The sequence below is a fragment of the Vombatus ursinus genome, unplaced genomic scaffold (genome assembly GCF_900497805.2).
Source record: "Vombatus ursinus unplaced genomic scaffold, bare-nosed wombat genome assembly UNPS02014832.1, whole genome shotgun sequence".
In the NCBI taxonomy this organism is placed as follows: domain Eukaryota; kingdom Metazoa; phylum Chordata; class Mammalia; order Diprotodontia; family Vombatidae; genus Vombatus; species Vombatus ursinus.
Window position 1 is genome coordinate 60,410,979 of NW_020954610.1, and position 22,159 is coordinate 60,433,137.

The 22,159-nt window shown below is 37.9% G+C and overlaps 1 protein-coding gene across 1 annotated transcript in view; it reads left to right on the forward strand.

Annotated features, from left to right (window-relative positions):
- USP31 (ubiquitin specific peptidase 31) overlaps positions 1 to 22,159 on the forward strand; it is a 125,095-nt gene that overhangs the window by 94,129 nt on the left and 8,807 nt on the right. Inside the window, exons 10-14 of the mRNA XM_027839441.1 lie at positions 3,848 to 3,925; positions 5,490 to 5,619; positions 9,126 to 9,245; positions 14,109 to 14,334; positions 21,478 to 21,636. Of these exons, the coding sequence (XP_027695242.1) occupies positions 3,848 to 3,925; positions 5,490 to 5,619; positions 9,126 to 9,245; positions 14,109 to 14,334; positions 21,478 to 21,636 (713 nt within the window). The remainder of the gene's footprint in view (positions 1 to 3,847; positions 3,926 to 5,489; positions 5,620 to 9,125; positions 9,246 to 14,108; positions 14,335 to 21,477; positions 21,637 to 22,159) is intronic.

Genomic DNA, 22,159 nt, shown 5'->3' on the forward strand with positions numbered 1-22,159 from the left:
ATGCTGTTACTTAAAAGGTGTGTTATATCATGATATGATAGTAGAGACTGGGGATTTAGGAGTTTGGGTTCTATTCCTGACATTTAGTCTCTAATCTGTCACTAACTGTGTGATCTTGCTATGTCATTTAAACTTCTTGGTTCTCCATCAACATGTACACACACACACATACAGGTTAATCATACATCTCTTGAGGTAAGACCCCAGCCCCCACATTAGAGACCACTAATTTAGAGCACTGAGTGGCTAAATGACTTGCCCATGGAGACACAATCAACATGTGTCAGAGACAGGACTACTCTCTGATTTCCAGAATATATTATTTTTCTTCACTGAATCTAAGGAAAACAGATGACTTCAGAAACTATCGTACTTTTGAGCTGTGGATAAGCAATAGATAAGTTTTCATAACATACTGGTAGCATTTACCCATTATAATATTGAGATTTTTTTTAACCTGGAAAATGCATGGCATTGGTGAGTTAGACCTATTTATCTCAGCAGTTTGGTATATGTTTGAGTTACATTTTCATATTCCAGGCATACTGGCCTTTAGATACTCCTAATCCTAGGATTTGGGGAAAGAGGGCAGTGAATTGGGAGAAGGGAGGAAGAAACCTATAGACAGAAGAAAGGAGGCTAGAAAAATACACACAAAAGAGAGAAATGATACTTTTAAGATGTTTTAAATTTTTTTCTGAGGTTCTTCAAGATGAAAATGCAGTGAAATTTTTTCCTTCAATTTGCTGGAATTTCATTTATTTTCTTTTTTTGGTGTTACAAAGGAGATTACATTAAAGGATGCTGTTACTTAAAAGGTGTGTTATATCATGATATGATAGTAGAGATTGGGGATTTAGGAGTTTGGGTTCTATTCCTGACATTTAGTCTCTAATCTGTCACTAACTGTGTGATCTTGCTATGTCATTTAAACTTCTTGGTTCTCAATTTTTTTATCTTTAAAATGAAGGCATTGGACTGGCGATCTTAAGGGTTCTTTTAGACTGAACATTTTATGATTTTAAAAATAGTTTTATATAGTGCTTCCAGGTTTGCATTTGATTTTCCTTTAGTTTTGTGAGGTAGTGACTAAGGGTATTATCTCCATTTTGTAGATGAGGAAACTGAGGTTCAAAGAGTTTAAGGGATTTACCCATAATTATTTAGCTAGTAACTATCTGGGGCAGGATTCAAACCTAGACCTATGGTGATTTTCAGTATAGTATTCTTTCCATCATATCATGTACTTCCTAGGCTCATAGCTAACAGCCAATTCTATTCATAGGTATAAATTAATATTTGCTATTTTTTCACTAATTAATTTTATAAGTTAATTTTTACTAATTACAAGGCATATCCTTGTGATTAATAGTTGTGTGGCCCTGTACATGCCTCTAAATCTCCCTGGATCCCAGTTTCCTAAACATAGGGCACAGCTTGTGCAAAGGTTTGGGGGTGCGACAATGTAGTGTTATGAATGAAGAGCAGCCCTGAGCATTTCCAAAATCTTCCAAATTGATTCTAGCTTCTTTCTGTTGAAGTCTTTCTTACTGTGGGTCCTTAGGGAGACATCATGACCTGACTGCCCAGAATCAATTGTACCAGATACTTCATTTCTCTACATTTAGTACCTTGCTCATTTGTTTGGGATTTGTGCTTATGGCCTCATTGCAAATTGCTCTTAAATTCCTCTCTGCAATCTAACATTACACCCCCCTGCCCTGGTCCCCACCTAGTTATTTCAAGGGATTTGCAAATTCATAAATGAACAGATATGCCTCCTATAGAATATATAAATACCATGCCTCTCATATGTATATTTGTTTTTGTTTATAGTTGTCCAACTTTTTCTGACCCCATTTGGGATTTTCTTGGCAAAGGTACTGGAATGGTTTTGCTATTTCATTCTCCAGTTCATTTCACAGATGAGGAAACTGAGGCAAACAGGGTTGAGTGACTTGCCCAGGCCACATAGTTAACTAGTAAGAATATGAGGTTGAATTTGAATTCAGTTCTTCCTGACCTTAGGTCCTGTACTCTGTTCACTGCACCACCTACCTGCCAAATATGTTACTGTTTTTCAAATATATGTTGATGCTGTGATGATATGGGCAGTTGGGAACTTATCTTCCCGAGTTCAAATTTGGCCTCAGACATTTGCTAGCTGTGTGACCCTAGGCAAGTCACTTTAACCTGCTTGCCTCAGTTTCTTCATCTGTAAAATGAACTGTAGAAGGAAATAACAAAACTACTCCAGTATCTTTGCCAAGAAAACCCCAAATTGGGGTCATGGAGGGTTGGACACGACTGAAAAATGTCTGAACAACAAAGCCGTTGTGATGAATAAAAAGCAAATTCCTTTCAAATATTACTGAATTCATGGTAATTTCTTGTCATGTATTTCCTCAGATAATGGATATTGAAGGAGGCAGGTTGTTACAATGGAAAAAGTCCTGGTTCTTAAATTCTAAGGCCTGAGTTTCAAATCCTGTCTCTTATCCTTCCTGCCTATGTGACCTTGGGCAAGTCACTTTAACTCAGTGCCTCAGTTTCCTTATCTATAAATAGAGGTTAGCCTTTGAGGTGCCTTCTATGATCTTAATATCCTGTGGTAGTATAATTACCATCATGTGGGGATCCAAGAAACGCTTTAATTTTTTAAAAGGACTTTTATGCTTGGAAAGACTGGGAACCACTTTGCTACATCATGGCCTTTATATCTCCCCTATTGACCCAGCTGCAACTATCTCAACAGCCTGTTTCCTGTTTCCTGTGACAATCTCAGCTGGAACTTGATCTTGGCATCTGTTAACATAAAAGTGTAAATGCGATAGAAGCTGCTGTCCTCACAGACATTCTGGAGATAGATGTAGCTGCTGACACTTATCCCACCCTATTTTCAGAAATACATTAGCTATGATGTTCTCAGGGCAACTTGAGGACATTAAGTAAGTTAGGGATAACTGTTAACCCCATATACATAGGAATTCGAGGCTCCCTTTCCTCCCTTGTACTGCCAGGGAAACAGAGATCTAGCTACAAATTCATCTCAATTCAGTAAGCATTTGTTAAGTGCCTACTGTATGTCAAGCACTGTGCCGGGGTTATGAAAATGAAACTGTCCCCGCCCATAAGGAGTTTGTATTCTACTGTGGTAGAACACAACATGTATGCAGATAAGTAAATACAAGATACATACAAAATAAATATAAATTTAATTTGAGGGACAAGGGAAGACCAAATGGAAAGGTGGAAGAGGGGAAGAGTGAAGATGTCATCAGCTATTTGCCTTTGCAGTCAATGGGGAATTAATCTACTATTGTGTTTGCCACTCTGGTTCCTGGTACCCCATCTGCCTGTAGTAGACATCTGTTCTCCCTTAAATCTTTGATCTCTTTCTGCTTCCTCTTGGGGTGCCCAAACTTCACATGGCTGTAAGGTCTCATTATCTCCTCTTCTTCAAGAGAGTGGTCACATTAGGAAGACAGATTGGAAAGGGCTGTACTAGGAAGACTGATTGTGAGAAATTTTAGATGTCAAACGTCTTTGTGTTTTATCCTAGAGGCAGTAGGGAGCTGCCAAAACTTCTTGCTCGGAGGAGTAATGTGGTCTGATACATGCTTTGAACTCATAGTCCCTTCACAGTGCTAGGAAAACCTGATGCTGCTCTGACTAGGGAATCCTCAAGTTTCTGCTGAGTTGGGGCACTTGGCTGTTTAGAGTTTAAGTTTGTATAATAACTTTTGACCTCTTTCTATTGGATCATGACTGTCAATTTTAGTAATCATGTTATTTTTATTTTAATCACATTTAATAGAATAATGCAATGTCTTTTTTCCTTTCATAGGGCATTAAAATCTTGCGGACAAGGTGGTACTGCTCATGTAAAGTTAGTAGTGGAATGGGACAAAGAGACAAAAGATTAGTGAGTATTGTTTTACTTGGCAATTATGACATCATTGTTTTAGTTTTCCTTCTTTTTCAACTCTGACCCTTGAAAGATTTGCTGGGGATAGAGGAAGACATCCTTTCCCCTTGTTGTTGTTCGGTTGTTTTTCAGTTGTGTCCAACTTTCCATGACCTCATTTGGATTTTTTTTTTGGTTGGCAAAGATGCTGGAGAAGTTTGCCATTTCCTTCTCTAGCTTATTTTTACAGATGAAGAACTAAGGCAAACATGGTTAAGTGACATGCCCAGGGTCACACAGCTAGTAAGTGTCTGAGGCCTGATTTGAACTCAGGAAGATGAGTCTTCTTGACTCCAGTCCTGCCGCTATCCACTGCACCACCTAGTGGCCACCTCCTTTCCCCTCCCCTGATGTAAATACCTTGAGAGTCTTGTATTCTATTTGACTCATTCTAGGCTTCCCTTCAGTTTTCCAGCCCCTCATAACTTACCTCATCTGTTTCATTGCTAATGAAGTAAAGGCCATGAATTCAATTTCTGTATGTCAGTTAGCTTTATTGTTTTCTACCTTCCTCTTTCCTATCCCCCCCATCAGCTATTTTTTTTTTCAAATAAAACATTATATGTGGTGGCAAAAGTACAATAACTTTGATATGAATTGCTTCAATTCATTCACACTACTCAAAAAAAAAAATTCCAAATGCATTTTTTACTGACAAAAAAAGTGAGATTTGGAATCAGGGAGACCTTAGTTCAAATGTCACTTCTGATCCTACTTGTATGATCATGGACAAGTCATTGAGCTCTCTGAGCCTCAGTTTCCTCAACTGCAAAATGGACATAACAATGACTATAATACATAACCTCACAAGGTTATTGTGAGCTCAAATGAAATAATGTATATAAAGTACTTTGTAAACCTTAAAGCTCTAATATAATTATAATACTATTACTAAACACAGTACTTTTCAATTTTGTTTTTTTTTGTTGTTGTTTCCTGAGTTGCCATGGCCAGAGAATTCATTTCCCAATAGCCAGTCTACTGGTGATATCCTTTCTTTACTTATCTGGATAGGTCTTGGAAAACAGATTTTATACCTTTCAGCATAGTAGAATCTACCAGAAACCATGGTCCATTGGCATGAGAAATCATGGTCAGTCACCTTCACACCACAAGGAGACATTTATGTGGAAGGTGGGCAGGTCATTTGGCAAGAGCTAATATTTGGCAAGGTCTGAATATTTGGTCCTCTAGTATTTTCATGATGTTAGGAGAAAAGAACCTCTAGCATTTTGTGTTGAACCTCTGTGGCAAACATACAGAAGGACATGAACAGAGACTACCCAGAACTGGCAGACATGGATGGGTTACAATCTGCATTGTTGGAGGAAACATCTTGCTTTGAGGTGTGCTTGAGTACTCTTCAAAATCATATTTAGTTTGTTCCTGGTATTTTTGTATCTCAGTCTTTTGGTTGTGAACTCATTAACAGCAGCACAAACCCATGCTATTGGAAAATGCTACAGCTGGCGCGACCTTAGTTTGCCTTTGTCTTTGGTAACTCCCTTCTTTCCTTTTTCAGCTTATTTGTAAATACTGAAGATGAATATGTTCCTGATGCAGAAAGTGTCCGTCTGCAGAGGGAACATCATCACCAGCCTCAGACTTGCACTTTATCACAGTGTTTCCAATTGTACACCAAAGAGGAACAGGTGAGTGAAAGTGGAATTGGTAATGTGACAACTTAAGAAAGTAGAAAATTGGTAATTGGCAGACAAACAGGCCTAACAATTTCCACTGGTTTTTAGCATATTTAGGGTTTGTGGAATGGTTTAATGCTGACTTAGAGGATATTTGATAACAATTCCATCCAGTTAAATCTTGTTGATCTTAGACAAAACATTTCATTCTTAGCACATTGCCTGGAGCATAGTAAGTGCTCAGTGAATGTTTGTTGACTGTGGTTTGATACCATTCTGGGTCACAGTTTCCCCATATGGAAAACAGTAAAGATGGTGGTGGTAGTGAGGAGGTTGGATTAAATATCTAAAGTTCCTTCTTGTTCTAAATCCTAAGATCCTATGCTCCTTTGAAGACTTTAAGGTTATTAATATGAATATCAGTAAAACTTTGATTAATCAGATAGTTTAGAGCAGTGGTTCTTAACCTTTTTTGTTTTATAGACTTCTTTGGAATACCCTTCTCAAAATAACTTTTTCTAAAAAAATCATAATTGAAGGAAATCTTAAATTTCAGTTAGAAATTAGTAATAAAAAATGTGGTTTTTTTTTCTCCCTCATTCAAGTTTGCAGACCTCCTGAAATCACAGATTATATAAGCAAAGAAACTCTGGTTGAGAAAATGAGGTGTACATATCGACTAATTTAATTTTATGGTAAATTAAGAATAACACTGAAATCTCCTTTTTGTTTCAATTTATGGTGTTGAGAAGCTTTCTAAAACACATTAGTTCACTTATTGGCTATATTTCATCCTTGCATTTCTGTGATTCTTTTCTTTTGTCTACCAAGTTGACAAGCATATATTTAGCACCTACTCTGTGCCAGACACAGTGCTAAGAGCGAGACCATTTTTAAACTTTAAGACTTTAATAATCCCATATGTTGTGTAGAATTTGGAATTTGTTCCATATGCATTGGGGCTTGTAAATGAAACTGTGCCCTCCACTAAAATCTCATTCCTTTGCTCCATGGTGATGTGGGCAGAATCTCCAATTCTATGCTGATGGAGTAGCACCTTTGGCAGGTGAGCCTTGTCTAGGTACGGTTTGGACCAGGATCACCTTTTCAGCTCTGTGATTAGGTTTGTTTTCCTCCTTTCATTTTGAGTAGGGAAAGAAAACACTGGATTTGGAGTCAGAAGACACAGATTCATAGTCTGGCTTTGGCACTTACTGGCTGTGTGACTTTGGGCAATTCTCTAACTCTGAGCCTCAGTTTCCTTAATTGAAAATTAGGTAATAAGAGGAGGTAATAGTACTTCTACTGCCTGTGTCACACATTTCCTTTTGAGGAAAGTACATTGAAAACTCTTCGGGATATGAAATGAGATACTACATTATGTACAGATGCTTTCAGGATAATCTGACTTCACTGAATCTCACAGTAAATTCTATGTAGGCTTGTTTCCTCCTCAGCTGCTTTTTGCTATTTTATAAATCAACAATGCCCCAAGGCTTCTAATATTCTGTAATGTTTTACAAATGAGTGTGTATTCTCAACTGCTGTTGCTCTTGGTTTTGGTTTTTCTGCTTGGATGAGGGGATTGAGTGCTGGCTGAGCCAATCTTTTGGTCTTGTTATTGCAATGATTTTTGCATTGTTTTAAGGCAAATAATGACAGGTAAAAGTTCAGACACAGACTCTTTTTTTCTTATTCTTCAGATTTGAGTATTTATTTAAACAGGTCATGTTGGAATGGCTGTAATTGCATGTAGTGTCTTATTTTCATCCAATTTGATGAAACCTTTTTTTTTTTCCTCGTGGGATATTTACTTTGGCTTTTACTTCAACCAGTTGATGTTTCAGCTGCACACAGATGCTGCTTCTGAAATGACTGCTGCATCGGTAATCAGTTGTTTCCTGTTTGATAAGATATGTTCAGTGTAGTTTCTAAAAAAATTATATCCTTTGGTGCTCTCCATGTCCGCTGCCTCCTGAATTCTCAAAGTATTCATGGTGTTCAGGCATGCAGTTCTAGTCATCTTGGGCTTCTTTTCATTTCTTAATACCAAACCACATTTTCTAACTGCAGCCATTGCCTTCCCCTTTGTCCATTCAATAAAGTTAAAGCTATGTTGATCTCTTTTGGAGGATCTCATCAAGTTCACTGTAGAACTTCTCTTTTTCTTTATATTTTGTGTTGGATGTTGGTACCTAAGCTATAATTCTCCTTGTGGCGTCGTCTATTTAGGTTTATTGTTCATGATCATGGAAAGGTAAGGTGACAGAATGATCATCTTTTGGTATAATGGGAGGAGCATTGTATTTGGAGTTAAGGACATGGGTTTGAATCAAAGGCAGCATGGTATAGTGGGTAGTGTGCTAGACTTAAGAATCAGACCTGGGCTCCTATCCCTCCTCTGACATTTAGTAGCTATGTGAGCATAGATCTATGGTCTTATGCATCCCAGCTCTGCTGTTTGCTATCTGTGTGACCATGGCAACTCATTTAACTGTTCTTAACCTCAGTTTCCTCTTTTCAAATATGAGAGAGTTGGCTCAGGTTCTCCCAACAGTTTATAAAATGAAGGGCAATCTATAAAGTTCCATTCATAGAGTTGAAAGGAACCTTGGAAGTCATCTAGACCAACCCTCTCATTTTACAGTTGAAGAAACTCAGGCCTAGAGAAGGTTGAGTGACTTGCCCAAGGTAACCAAAGCCAGCATAGTTTCCACTCTATACTATTCCCCATTCAATCCCTGTGACTCCACAGATCAGAATTCCTTTCTCTGGTTAATACTCCTCCATGTATAGTGTCCCCCTATTAGAATGCCAACTCTTTGAGGTAGGGACTGTCTTATCTCTCTTTTGTATTTGTATCCCCTGTACCTAGCATATTGCCTCACACATAAGAGGTGCTTAATAAATCCTTGATGGTTGATTGATCTACTTTATTCTAGTTCTAGGGTCTGCCTTCCACTGCCATTTGAAGCTAATCATATGGTTTCCCAGCATTTATCTTTATTTTCTTTAAAGCAAGAGTTTTGTCTTTGTACATATTTTGAGGGGCTCATGAACTTGGACTGGAAAACGTATCTTTATTTTCATTAACTTTTGGTTTCCTTTGTAACTATTTTATTTTTTAAATTTAACAACCTTGTTCTGAGAAGGGATCTCATAACTAGATTGCAAAAGGGGTTCATGTCACAAAAAAGATAATGGACCCCCTTATGTCCAAAGTCTTGTTCTTTGTACTATGACATCATGTGCCTTATCTCTTTTTAACAAGCAAGATTCTGAACTGGAAAGTTTCCTGGGAAGGAAAAATTATTTCCCTTAATTAATTCCCTTATCATTGAAAGATGTAGTTTAACACAAGGATAACTGGTCAAAAAAAATTAAACCAATTCTTTTGCTATTAACTTATCTCTGTGACCTTGTATAAATCATTTCGCTTCTTTGGGACTGAGTTTCTCCATATGTGATGTGAGGGGGTTGGATTAGATCCTCTAACACCTGGCAATTTTCATTTTTAGCTTGCCCCAGATGATGCTTGGCGTTGCCCACACTGTAAGCAGCTACAGCAGGGGAGTATAACATTAAGCCTGTGGACCTTGCCTGATGTTCTTATTATACATTTGAAGAGATTTCGACAGGTAAGGGCATCCTCTGTGGGGTAGGAAGAACCCCAAGGAAAAATTGTAAGTTTTCAATACTGTTTACTGACTTTCCTCTAGTGGAATGGTGCCCCCAAATGGTCCTATTGTGAATAGCCCGGAACTCCACCATTACCTCTATTTTTGTAACATCTCCTTATTATCCAAATCAATGTTGAGCATCCTCTCTACAAGCTTACAAATTTGATCTCATGTTGCAGTTTCTTTGCTTTGCAATTCTTTAGTGTTTATTTTATTGATCATATTTCCAAAAGCTTAGCTTATGCTTTGGGGTGTGTGTGAAGTTAGTAGAGAGTAGAACCCAAGTAATTGAGATCAGAAGTAATGAGACCTAGATAATTGCAATTCAACTTCATCTAAAGTATGGCTGCTAGCTCTCATTCCTTCTGTTAGTTCTTGGAAGTAGCAGAGCAAAATTTCATGTACTGTTGCCTGATATACAACTTAACCATTCAGTAGAATGTAACCTCCTTGAGGACAGGGCTTCTTTTTGCCTTGCCTTTCTATCCCCTGTGCCTAGCACAGTGCTTGCACACAGTAGGTGCTTAATGTTTTCCACATTTAAAACATTCCAGGAAAGGTGTTTTTTAATAGCAGAAAAACTTGTGTTGCTATTATCTGGGAAATGCAGCAGCTATAATTGGTACAATTGTGACAACAGGTGGCTCATTGAATGAAGACGGGGAGGGATACATTTGGCATCGAGTTGCTTAATAAATATATTTTGAAATGAAGGTGATGTAAGAACAATAGATACCAATGATTTTTTTTTTGTAAGAGTTCTAAATGGTGATTAGGTGTCATTGAAATAGCACTATTTATGAAATAGTATATAAATGAAATAATACTACTCCAGGGGCATCATAAGCTAAGTAAGCTTTTATAGGTTGGCCTGGGGAACCCAAGCATAATTTAAAACATTTTTTTTAAAGGGTGAGATTTATTTTGGATTCCAAATAGCTGATTTATAAATAAACTCTTAGAACTCAGCCTGTTTGTTTTTTTTAAATTTTTTTTATTAATTTATTTTGATTTATCAATAATCACTTCCATATGCTTTTGAGTTTAAAATTTTTCTCCCCCTTCCTCCCCACCACCCTCCCCAAGACAGCCCATAATCTGATATAGGCTATACATTTACATTCATATTAAACATATTTTCACATTAGTGATGTTGTAAGTAGAAATTAAAACCAATAGGAGGAACCATCAGAAAGAGGAAACAAAACTCAACAGAAGAGAAAAAAATTACCAATTTGGCTTCCATAGTTCTTTCTTTGGGTGTGGATAGCATTTTCCATCACAAGGCCTCTGGAGATGTCTTAGATCCTTGTATTGCCAGGAAGGGTTAAGTTAATCAATATTAGTCATAATGCAACATGGCTGTTATTGTGTACAATGCTCTCTTGGTTCTGCTCACTTCACTCAGCATCAGACCATACAAGTCTTTCCAGGTTTTTCTAAAGTCAGCCTGTTCATCATTTCTTATAGCACAATAGTATTCCATCACATTCATATACCAGAACTTTCTCAGCCATTCCCCAATTGATGGGCATCCCCTCAATTTCCAATTCTTTGCCACCACGAAAATATAATGAATATTTTTGTACATGTAGCCCTTATCCCATTTGTATGATCTCTTTGGGATATAGCCCTAGAAGTGCTATTGCTGGGTCAAAGGGTATGCACATTTTTATAGCCCTTTGGGCATAGTTCCAAATTGCTCTCCAAAATGGTTGGATCATTTCACAACTCTACCAACAATGCATTAGTGTTCCAATTTTCCCACATCTTCTCCAACATTTACCATTTTCCTGTTTTGTCATGTTGGCCATTCTGATGGGTATGATGTGGTACCTCAGAGTTGTTTTGATTTGCATTTCTCTAATCAATAGTGATTTAGAGCATTTTTTCATATGACTATAGATGGCTTTAATTTCTTCATCTGAGAACTGTCTGTTCATATCCTTTGACCACTTATCAACTGGGGAATCAGCCTGTTTGTTAATAAGAAGTTAGGGCCTTTTTGTAGGATGAGCTCTTTATATTTCTACTACTAGAGGGGAACAGAACCTGTGTATGTTAATTTCTCTTTTCTTCGGGATGTGGTTCTGTACTTAGAAATGAGATGGGTCAGCTAGGTGGTACAGTGGAGAGAACACCTGAATTTCAATCCTGCCATAAACACTTACTAGCTGTGTTACCCTGGGTAACTCACTCATCCCCTCTAGGCTTCAGTTTCCCCATCTATAAGAGGGACATAACAATAACACCTACCTCATGAAGTTGTTGAGGGTCAAATGAAATTATATGGGTAAAGTCCTTTGTAAACCTTAAAGCCCTACATAAATGCACAGAGGCAACTGTGGTGTTGTAGATAAAGAGTGACCTCAGAGGGTGAATGGGTTCAAGTCTTGCCTCTGGTGCATGTTGGCCATATGATTCGTTGTCTTGGTACCCCAGGTAAGTCTGGATTGTATCCAAATGCATCTAAGGCCCTGTTCTACTGTGACTCCTGGGCCCACCATCTTTGTTCAGAGACAATCTGTCTTGCCATTGCTTCCCAATATCCTCAGGGTCTTGCTCTTTACCCAAATGCTTTCCCTGCAGGACCCAAGTACCACCTGACTGATCTGTCTGCCAGATACTGAAAATTCCTTTAGTGTTATCTCTCTTAATTAGAGTGTGAGCAGCTTGAGAGCAGGAACTGCCTCACTTTTCTATTTGTAGCCCCAGGATTTAGCACTATAATTGGCATGTAGTAAATACTTTTCTGTTCTATAAGGCTCAGAGCAGGTGCCAGTCAGTCTTCATTGGTAGAAGGAAGTACCTCGTTCTCAGTTTCTTGTATCAATGAAATCACAGAAATCACAGGTCTGGGCCAAAAAAAAGTATTAGTTTTAAATTTTGTTGATGTTTGTTTTTACATAATTTAAATTTCCTATTGTATTCTTCCCCTCTCCTCTCTCAGAGAGTCATCTCCTATGTCGACTTTTCTTTTTTCTTTTATTGTTTTGTACCTTCCCATTCCCCGCACTGAGCAAATTTAAACAAAAAATAAAGCGCTCAGTACAATCACATTTGGTTATGTAAAATTTCCACATTGGCTATGTAAAAAAAAAAAGTATATTTCTTATTGCATTTTAAATTCCTCATTTTTTCGACGGGAGGTGAGTGGCATGTTTTGTGTTCATTCTTCTGGGCTCATGGTTCCTTACTGCATTGATCAAAGTTCTAAAGTCAATGTTGTTGCCCTTGTAGAAAATGTTCTCTTAGTTATGCTCACTTTGCTCTGTATCAGTTCATAGATGTTTTTCCTGTTTCCTCTAAAACTATCCATATAATTTTTTTTTTTTACTTTTCGGTGAGGTGATTGGGGTTAAGTGACTTGCCCAAGGACACACAGCTAGTAAGTGTTAAGTGTCTGAGGCTGGATTTGAACTCAGGTCCTCCTGACTCCAAGGCTAGAGCTCTACTGACTGCGCCACTTAGCTGTCCCTCGTATCATTTCTTATGACACAATAATATTCCATCACATTCATATACCACAATTTGCTTAGCTATTCCTCAGTAGAAGAAATACTCCTTTAGTTTCTAATTTTTGGTTACCACCAAAAAAGTTGCTATAAATATCATTTTACACACAAATTCTTTTCCTTTTTTTCTTTGTGAGTGTAGACCTAGTTGAGGTATGGCTGGGCCAAGGGTATTTATAATTTAGTAATTTCTGGGGCATAGTTACAAATTACTTTCCAGAATGGTTTGTTTTCATATAGCTCCTCTTCCTCCTCCTCCTCCTCCTCTTTTTCCTTCTCCTCCTCTTTCTCTCCCTCCCCTTCCCTCTCTCCCTTATTCTTCTCCTCAGTCCTTCTCCCTTTCCTCCTCCTGTCTTCCTCCTCCCTTCTTCTTTTTTTCAATTTCTTCTTTCATCTCTTCATCTAGTCCAACTTTGTACCCAGTATAGTATTCTCTCCTGAAATGTCCCAGACAGATGGTCCACTAGCCTCAGGTGGAATATTTCCAGTGATGGAGAACTCACTAGTTAAATCTGCATCTGAGCGTGCCTAACGTCCAGGAGATTCACTTCACTCATATTACTCAGCCTACTAGAAAGGAGCAACTGTACAACTGAACCATTCTCACATCCTCTTGCAGTGTTCAGATCTTCCCTACCGTATCACGCTTTGGACTGAGGGCAACTCTTCACCATGAGCAGAGCTGTGTTCTTTCTCTCAAAATATTCTCTGGTAGAACACGTGTATTTCAAAGGGCTTCCCTATTAGCAAAGTGAGGTAACACTTGAGATTGGCAATAAACTAAGTTATTCGGTATAATAATTGGTCAACAAGCATTTATTAAGCTCCTTCTATATGTCAAGGAGTAAACACTGGTGTACTTGGAAGAAAAATTTGGAGAATTGACAATACCAAAGAAAGAATATTTGTAGCCTTGTTTTAGTGTGATTGTAAAGTATTCTCCCATTTATTTATTGTCCCATTTAACATCAAGGAGGTAGGTTCATTGGATAACAGCATGATTCAGTGGAAAGAGGTAGGAGTCAGATGACCTGTGTTTGAATCCTGCCTTGGCCACTCACTGACTGGTGAGAAGCTTGACAGGTCACTTAACATCTTTGGGACTCAGTTTCCTCACATTTTAAGGGTAAGGAAATTTGACTAGATGGCTCTGAGGACCCTTTCAGCTCGAAATCTAAGATTCTGTGATCAAACCACTGCCCTGACTGATTAAATAAGAAAGATAGTTGAATAGGCACCTAGCAGAATTGACCTTTTTATTTATACTTCCTTGAAGTGGTCACAACTTGTGTTCTCCTTGAAACAGGAGGGCGACAGGCGAATGAAGCTTCAGAACATGGTGAAATTTCCTCTAACTGGCCTGGATATGACGCCTCATGTGGTAAAACGGAGCCAGAGCAGCTGGAGCCTCCCATCCCATTGGTCCCCATGGAGACGCCCGTATGGGCTAGGGAGAGATCCTGAGGACTACATCTATGATCTTTATGCTGTGTGTAATCACCATGGGACCATGCAAGGGGGGCATTATACAGGTAATCATGCAAGTCTGCAATTTGAAAAGCTGAATTACTTTTCTGATGATCTCTCAGATTTTTATCTTGCTGGTAACAGAATTTCTTGGTGTTTTGTGGACCTTGCTTCCCCTGTCAGCAACCAGGTGAAACCGAACATCTGTGGTGGCAATTCTCATCACATCTGCACATATCCATGAGTAAAATGAATGAAGATCCCCCCTTCTTTCCCTGATCTGAGCAAAAGACAGCTACAGTAGCATCTCATTTATCTATTTAAAAAATTAAGATATTCAGATTAACTATTAGGCTGCCTAATTTGTACCACCAGAATAAAGCTTTAACTGTCTTTGTCCAAGGATTCAGATAGTAATGGTAGTGATAGTAATAGTAGTAGTATGAATGAATAAAATGAATGAATGAATGAATGAATGAATGATAGAGCATTTGTTAAATGCTTACTATTTTTGAATGCCAAGTATTATGCTAAATGCTTAGATACAAGTACAAAAGTGAAGACGATTCCTACCCTCAAGAAGCTCATATTCTAAAAGGGAGACAACACAAATAGGGTATAGGTATCCATAGTGAGATTTTGTTGACTTGGAAAATTATAGGGATGATAGATTGACACACTTTTTCCAGTAGTAATGGTGCTATGGATTTTATTTCTAGAACTGGAAAGTGGGAATTGGATATAGAATAGATGATGATGGGGGATAGATGTAGAAAAGAAAAGGACTATTGTGAGAAGAAGATGGCTAAGGTCTAAAGTAGTAGGAATAGTAATGGTGATGATATTAAGGCCTTCAAAATATAGATATCCTGCCAAAGAAAATTTAAAAATATGGGAATAGGATTGTCTTGGCTGCTACTACAACTGTCCAGGAGATGCTTTCTGTGAGGCTACAGAAGATGAAATTCCATCCCAGGACTTTTTTTCAGTTATAAAAAGCAAATGCTTTATCTACCTGTTTATACCAAGGGTGGGGAACCTGTGGCCTTCTAGGTCCTCAAGTGTGGCCCTTTGACTGAATCCAAACTTCAAAGAACAAATCCCCTTAATAAAAAGATTTATTCTGTATAACTTGGGCTCAGTAAAAAGGCTGCACGCAAGGATACATATGGCCTTGAGGCTGCAGGTTCCCCACCCCTACAAGTCTAGGCTATTACATGTAAATAGAAAATAATAATAGCAAGATAGCAACTTGTCCTGGGACCGTTTCTCTCTGAGCTTCATTTAAAAAGATGAGAATGAGATGATAATCATAAACTCTTATTTATAATAGTGCTTTATTATTTTCAAAATGCTTTCATATATATTATCTCATCTTACCCTTATGACTTTGTGAGGGACAGGCATTTTTATCCTCATTTTATAGATGAAGGAACCTCAGTGAAACTGCTACTTGAATGAAGTCTCATGGCCACTACGTAGAAGAGCTGAGCCTAGAACCTCAGTCTCTTAACTCTGAATCCTATATTTGTTCTTTCCCCTCATTCAGTCAATGAGTAGTCATTAAGTGCCTACTGCTATGTGCTAGCCACTGTGCTAAATGCTGGGGATACCAAGAAAGCAAAAGACAGTCCCTGGCCTCAAGGAGTTAACAGTCTAATGGGGGGACAACAAGTAAACAAATGTATACAAACAGGCTATATACAGGATAAATAAGGAATCAACGGAGTGAAGGCACTAGAAATAGGAGGGATTCAGAGACTCTAGAAGGTGGGATGTTTCCTCTTTGCCTTACCTTGTCACCCTACAAGATTATATAAAATATTTTAAAGTAAATTCTGGGCTTTTCTTTTTTGGAAAGGAGTTGGACCAGATGATATCTAAGGTCTCTTCTCAATCTTAAGAAATTCTTAAGTGTCTTTTGAGCCCAAATTTTTGAACTTTAAACTTACACATCTCATAGCCCCATTGAGACTTAGAGCTGGAAAGGACATAAGAGATCATTTTACTAATGAGGGAAATGAGGCCTGGAGATGTATCTGATATCATGCAGTTTGCTTAAGAGTGAATATGATTAGCTACAGATGGTCCTTACTTTGTTACACTTTGTATTTTAGAGATTTGTCCATTCATTGCTGTCTTGCTTCACTTCTTGGTGGCATTATCTGTTAACTCATTTTGGTGGTTTTTGCAACAGGCCCTATGGAATGTGATAGGAATTGGATAATCTGAGAAATGGCTCTGTTAGCTAGTATTTAAAAAAAATACACATTACTCATATTCCAAAAGCCACCAAATATCTAGAGCCATTACTATATGGAAGAGCATCACTTTAGGTGAGAGACTTTGAGTCTGGAACACTTAATATAATTTCAGAATTTTTCAATGAGTTGTTTTAACTGTTTTTTTTCTCTCTTTCTTTTTAAAAAAAATTTTTTTAAAAATAACTATCTGGAGGGCAGCTAGGTGGCACAGTGGATAGAGCACTGGCCCTGAAGTCAGGAGGACCTGAGTTCAAATCCGGCCTCAGACCAAACACTTGACATGTACTCGTTGTGTGACCTGGGGCAAGTCACTTAACCCCAATTGTCTTAAAAAAAAAAAAGCTATCTGGGAGGGAGGAAGGGGAAGAAATTTAGAAATACAGGTGATGGAAAATCAGAAGCTATCAAAAAGAATTAATTTTTTCAAAGTATGACTGACCCTCCTTTCACCATTCTTTGTTTGTTATGTGTGTGGGAGGAGAGGTTAGAAAAAAAAGATAGATAAGAAGAAAAATTCTGGACTCCAAAACTTTACTTCTAAAATCCTTAATGAGGTCTTTAATTATTCAAATGCTGCAAGTGACTATTTTTTAAAAAAAAGATCCCAACTTTTAATACAGCTCCCAGTTTAATAAAACGATTGTTTTTTTGAGTGCCATGGAAAATTTTTCAAGAAAAAAGAACATATTAATTAAAATCCTTAAAGAAATTTTTTTTAACAAACACATTATGTAGCAATGCAAACCATTCCCCACCCCAAAGCCCTCCTAAGTTCTATGAATGCAAGCAGAATTATTAACTGTTTCATTATTTATCATCATTAACTCAAATTTAAGATGTATAAAATTCAATTCAGTTTGGCCAAAAAAAAAAAAAAATCAAGCTCTTGCAATGTGCCAGAAACCAGAGACAGAAAAATGAAACATGACTCTCTAGGTGTTTAGAATCTATTTGAGGGAGAATGGGACATGTACACAAGTAAGAGTGACACAGAATAGAATATGATAAGGACAAAGGAAAGATACATGCAAAGTGCTGTAGGAAACGTGAGGAAGCAAGAGCTGTATTTTTTAATGTGCTGTATGTACACTTTATAGGACTTCAAGGCCTTTTGTGTAATCAGTGTGTTCAGTAAATTTATAACCATTTTATAGGACTTGGAGCATAATTTTACTATCTTAAATGATGATAGAGGTTTATAGCTGTTGGATCTTTGCTTTTATGACATAGTTGGTCATATCTATAATTTACTCGATGTTGACTCACAGAATCTTAGGGTTGGAAGAGACCTCAGCACTCAAATAGTACAATCTCCCACCAACTGCAGAAATTCTTTGTGTAATATCTATGACAGATGGTTATCCAGCCTTTCCTTTGGTCAGGAATGCAACCCCCAATTAGAATACTGCCTCTGTGGGAAAATACAAGCTGTTTTATAGTGCAGGGTCAAGAAATGCATGTGCAGCAAAAAACAGTCTATGCCAGGTTTTTACCAGCTATTGTGGCTGCTTGCATAGAACAGACTTGGAAAAAACCAACTTAACCCCTTCTCTCTACCTACCATAAAATTTAGTCATTTATCCATAGTTTCCCTGATTGGGCATTACCACTGCCTATCTTTGAGATCTGAACATCTAAAAATTTTACTTTTGTCAATAAATTGCATTAAAAAATAGATCTTCTCAGTGGTAGAGAGCCTGAGGGGATGGAAACTATTCCACTAAGCATTTACCCTTTGCAATCTTAGAAAGAATTTATTTTTTTCTTCCTACAAGGGGGAGTTGGTAAATAATAAATGAAAATAATTTTTCATAGATGTCATTTACCTATAACGTATGCATTGCTGTGTCTCATTGCAGTTGTCTGAATTTGGTAGCCAACTGGCATTAATTAAGCACTTACTGTGTGCCAGGCACTGGGCTAAGCATTGGCTATACAAAGAAAGACAAAAATACATTTCCTGCCCTCCAGGAGCTTACATTCAAATGAGAGCAGATAACCTGCAAATAATTGCATACATATAAAATGTATGTGTAAGTGCAAAGTAATTTTAGAGAGAAACAAGTAGCAATGGATAGGGAAGAAGAACAGGAAAGTCCTTTTGCTGAAGATGGAATCTAATCTCTTTTGAAGAAAGTCAGGCAAACTAGGAGTCAGAGGTAAGGTGGGAGAGCATTCTAGGCATGGAGGACATCCGATACAAATTCATAGTTGGGATATGGAATGTCAAGTGTGAGGGAAGAGTAGGTAGGCAGTGTAGCTGAATCATAGAATGCATGGAGAGGAGTGAACTGTAAGAAGACCAGAAAGGTATGAGGGACCCAGGTTCTGAAGGGCTTTCATGCCAGAGGATTTTATATTGATCTTGGAGATAATAGGGGGCCACTAGAGTTTATTGAGTAGGGGGATGACATGGTCAGACATGTGCTTTAAGAGGATCTCTTTGGCAGCAGCTGAGTTGAAGAGGTCGGATTAGTGTGGGAAGAAACTGAAGTCAGAGAAGCCAGTCATTAGACTCATGCAGTAGTCCAGGCTAGAGGTGAAGATGGCCAGTAGAAAGGTAATGATTATGTAGAGTAGAGAGAAGAGGTTGTATATGAGAAATGTCGTTTTTATCTACATAATAGGATTTGACAACAGGTTGGATATGTGAGTGAGTGTGCAGGTGGAGAATGACATTGAGGTTGCAAGCTTCAGTGTCTGGGTGGAAGACATGTGGTGCTCCCACCCCACCCCCCCAAAAAAAGGATCTGCAGTTTTCATTAAGGTAGTTACTCCCTCTACTGACGGAGGTCACGTTAATAATAATGATGTCAGTGATTACAGCCGGCATTTGTATAGTGCTTTAAGATTGGAAAGCATTTTTTTTTATATATATCATCTCATTTGTTCCTCCCTACATCTTTGCAAGTTAGTTGCTATTATTTTCCCATTTTGCAGGTGAGGAAATGGAGGTTTAGAAGGGCTAAGCAACTTAGTCAGAGTCACACAGCTAGTAAGTTCCTGAGGCAGGGTTTAAACACAAGTGTTTTCATAAATAATTGTTGTTGCAACAACCTCATTAGTCAACTTTATAATGTATGTACTATTAAAGAGCCTTTCCTTTACTAACATCTTCCTCTGATGTCTTTTTGTGGTGTCTGTGACTCTTGAAAGTGGTACCAATGACTCTGACAGGTCCAGCCAAGTTGGAAAGGCTCTACATTTGGACCTTTTGATGGACTATTGGCCAAGGAACAGCCTAGATAAGTGTGGAGGAGGTTATTATGAAAGGTTGTTCATTGATGAATATTCTAGCAAAAACAACTCATATAACCATTTACTAAGTTTTGGAAAGGCTATAATAAGTTGAGAGAGTCAGGGTAGTATAGCAGATTGAGGTGCTATACCTGGAGTCAGGAAGACCAGTTTTTGAATACTGCTTCAGGCACTTACTGGTGGTGTGATCCTAAGCAAGTTACTTAATCTTTCTGAGTCCCAGTCTCCTCATCTTTAAATAGGGATAATAATAGCACCTATCACACAGAGTTGTGAGGATCAAATGAAATCATACATGTAAAACACTTTGTAAATAGGAAAATACCATATAAATGTTATCTATTTTTATCATCATCATCATTATCATCATCATTACTGTGATCTGCCTTGGATGGAGTAGTCACATCAATGAAAATTATAGGTTGTTTGAAGTATAAGCATCGTGGCAAGAGACATAGCACTGCATACATTGTAAGTGCATACTGTCCATGAAAGATGGCACCACAATGACTCTCCCTTACAGGGCAGGGAAAGCTAGGCACTGGGGACTGTACCTGGTACAGGGAACTCTCAGGTGAGGAAACTCCTACCAGTCCTTTTTTGCAGTTACAGTTTTAGTGAGGTGCTTAGGGCTGTGGTTCTCAACATGTGATCCTGGGACCCTTGAGGATCCTTGAGACTCTGCAAGGTCAAAATTATTTTCATAATAATGCTAAGATGTTTTAATTTTTAATGTGGTGAATATTGATAGAAATAACTCACATAAACAAAAGCTCTTTAGGCAGGGGTAGTCCTGAGACCAAAAAGTTTAAGAACCTCTCACCTAGGAAGGTTAAGTGATTTGCTTCAGGTTATGCAGCCAGTATGTATTAAATGTGGGACTTCAAACCAAGTCCTTTCTGTCTCTGAAGCCATTTCTTTATGCCCTACATCATTCTGCCTCTCAGGAGTTCTTATGAGGAAAAATGCTGACTCCCTTGTGGGAAGAAAATAATTATAATTGTTTTGCAAATGCATCATTTATACATCCATTTCCCCCTAAGATCAATTGCTATTTACAAACCTGTGATAACAAATTGTAGATTTTGCAGAGAACAAGATTATAATATGGCTTCTTAGAGGATGACAGGACTCTTTTGTGAACACAGTTTTTATTTGTTTATTTCAGCTGCAACTTGCATATTCTTCATTTCTATCTCAGGCTATTGGTTAGACCTGGAAAGGAGGATTCATCATCTTTCAGTATTAGTAATATTGTTCTCTACCAGCCTGATGAGCATGTATGGGTCATCTCTCAGTGCCTTCACTGTAAGCAAATGCTCGAGCATTGCATCATGTTTAAATAGACTGGGTGTATTATGTTTTAACACTGACCAAATATTTGAAAGATAAATGGAACTCATTTTTTTGTGTGGCTGCCCTCCCGTTTCTACACATGTGCAGCAAGAAACTATTGCTTGAGTGTGATGCATAACCTGGGTTATCTTCTGTCTTTTTCTAAGAAAGTTGCATTAATTGATTGGATTAACTACCTGCTCTCCTCTTGAAAATGCCATAAATTGACCCTATAACCCAAAACAATGGTGCTTTGTAGTTCATCCCAGGGCTGGATTTTGGTGAGGCATTAATGGCAATGAAATGGTGCTGAAATTGAGCTAACTAATGGTGGAAATTTCTTGTTGACAGCATACTGTAAGAACTCAGTGGATGGTCTCTGGTACTGCTTTGATGACAGTGATGTACAACAGTTGTCTGAGGATGAAGTCTGTAAGCAGACAGCATATATACTTTTCTACCAGAGGCGAACAGCTATACCATCATGGTCAGCCAACAGTTCTGTGGCAGGTGAGGCCAGCTCAGGTTTCTGGGAAATGTAATCTTTGTGTAAATTTTCTAGCATAGAAGATTGACTTTTGGTGTAATGCCTCCTCAAGAAGGTTTTTTCTTTATGTAACTTATGATTCTGTTGTGTTAGTTCACCAATGATATTGTGATAGTCTCAAAATCGCCACTAATCAAGAGATGAGAAAAAGACAAACAGAATCCCCAAGAAGATGATCAGATACTGGAAATGGGAGAAGCTGCCTTTATATTAGAAATATGTGGATGGGGCTACCACAGAAGTTTGTAAACTCATAAATAGTTTGAATAAAATTAAAAATGGACTCATACAGTAAATCAAATCTTGGGATGTCTTGGCATTGAAGGGACTCCCCTTGAAAGTTGAGAGGAGTTGAAAAAGAAAGAAAAGCAATATTATTTCTTATAATTGGGAAATGGTATGAGGAAATTCATTATCCCAAGAAGAATAATATTGGTTGAAAATTAAGACCATAGGAATGTTAAATAAGTTTATGGGTAATGGAGC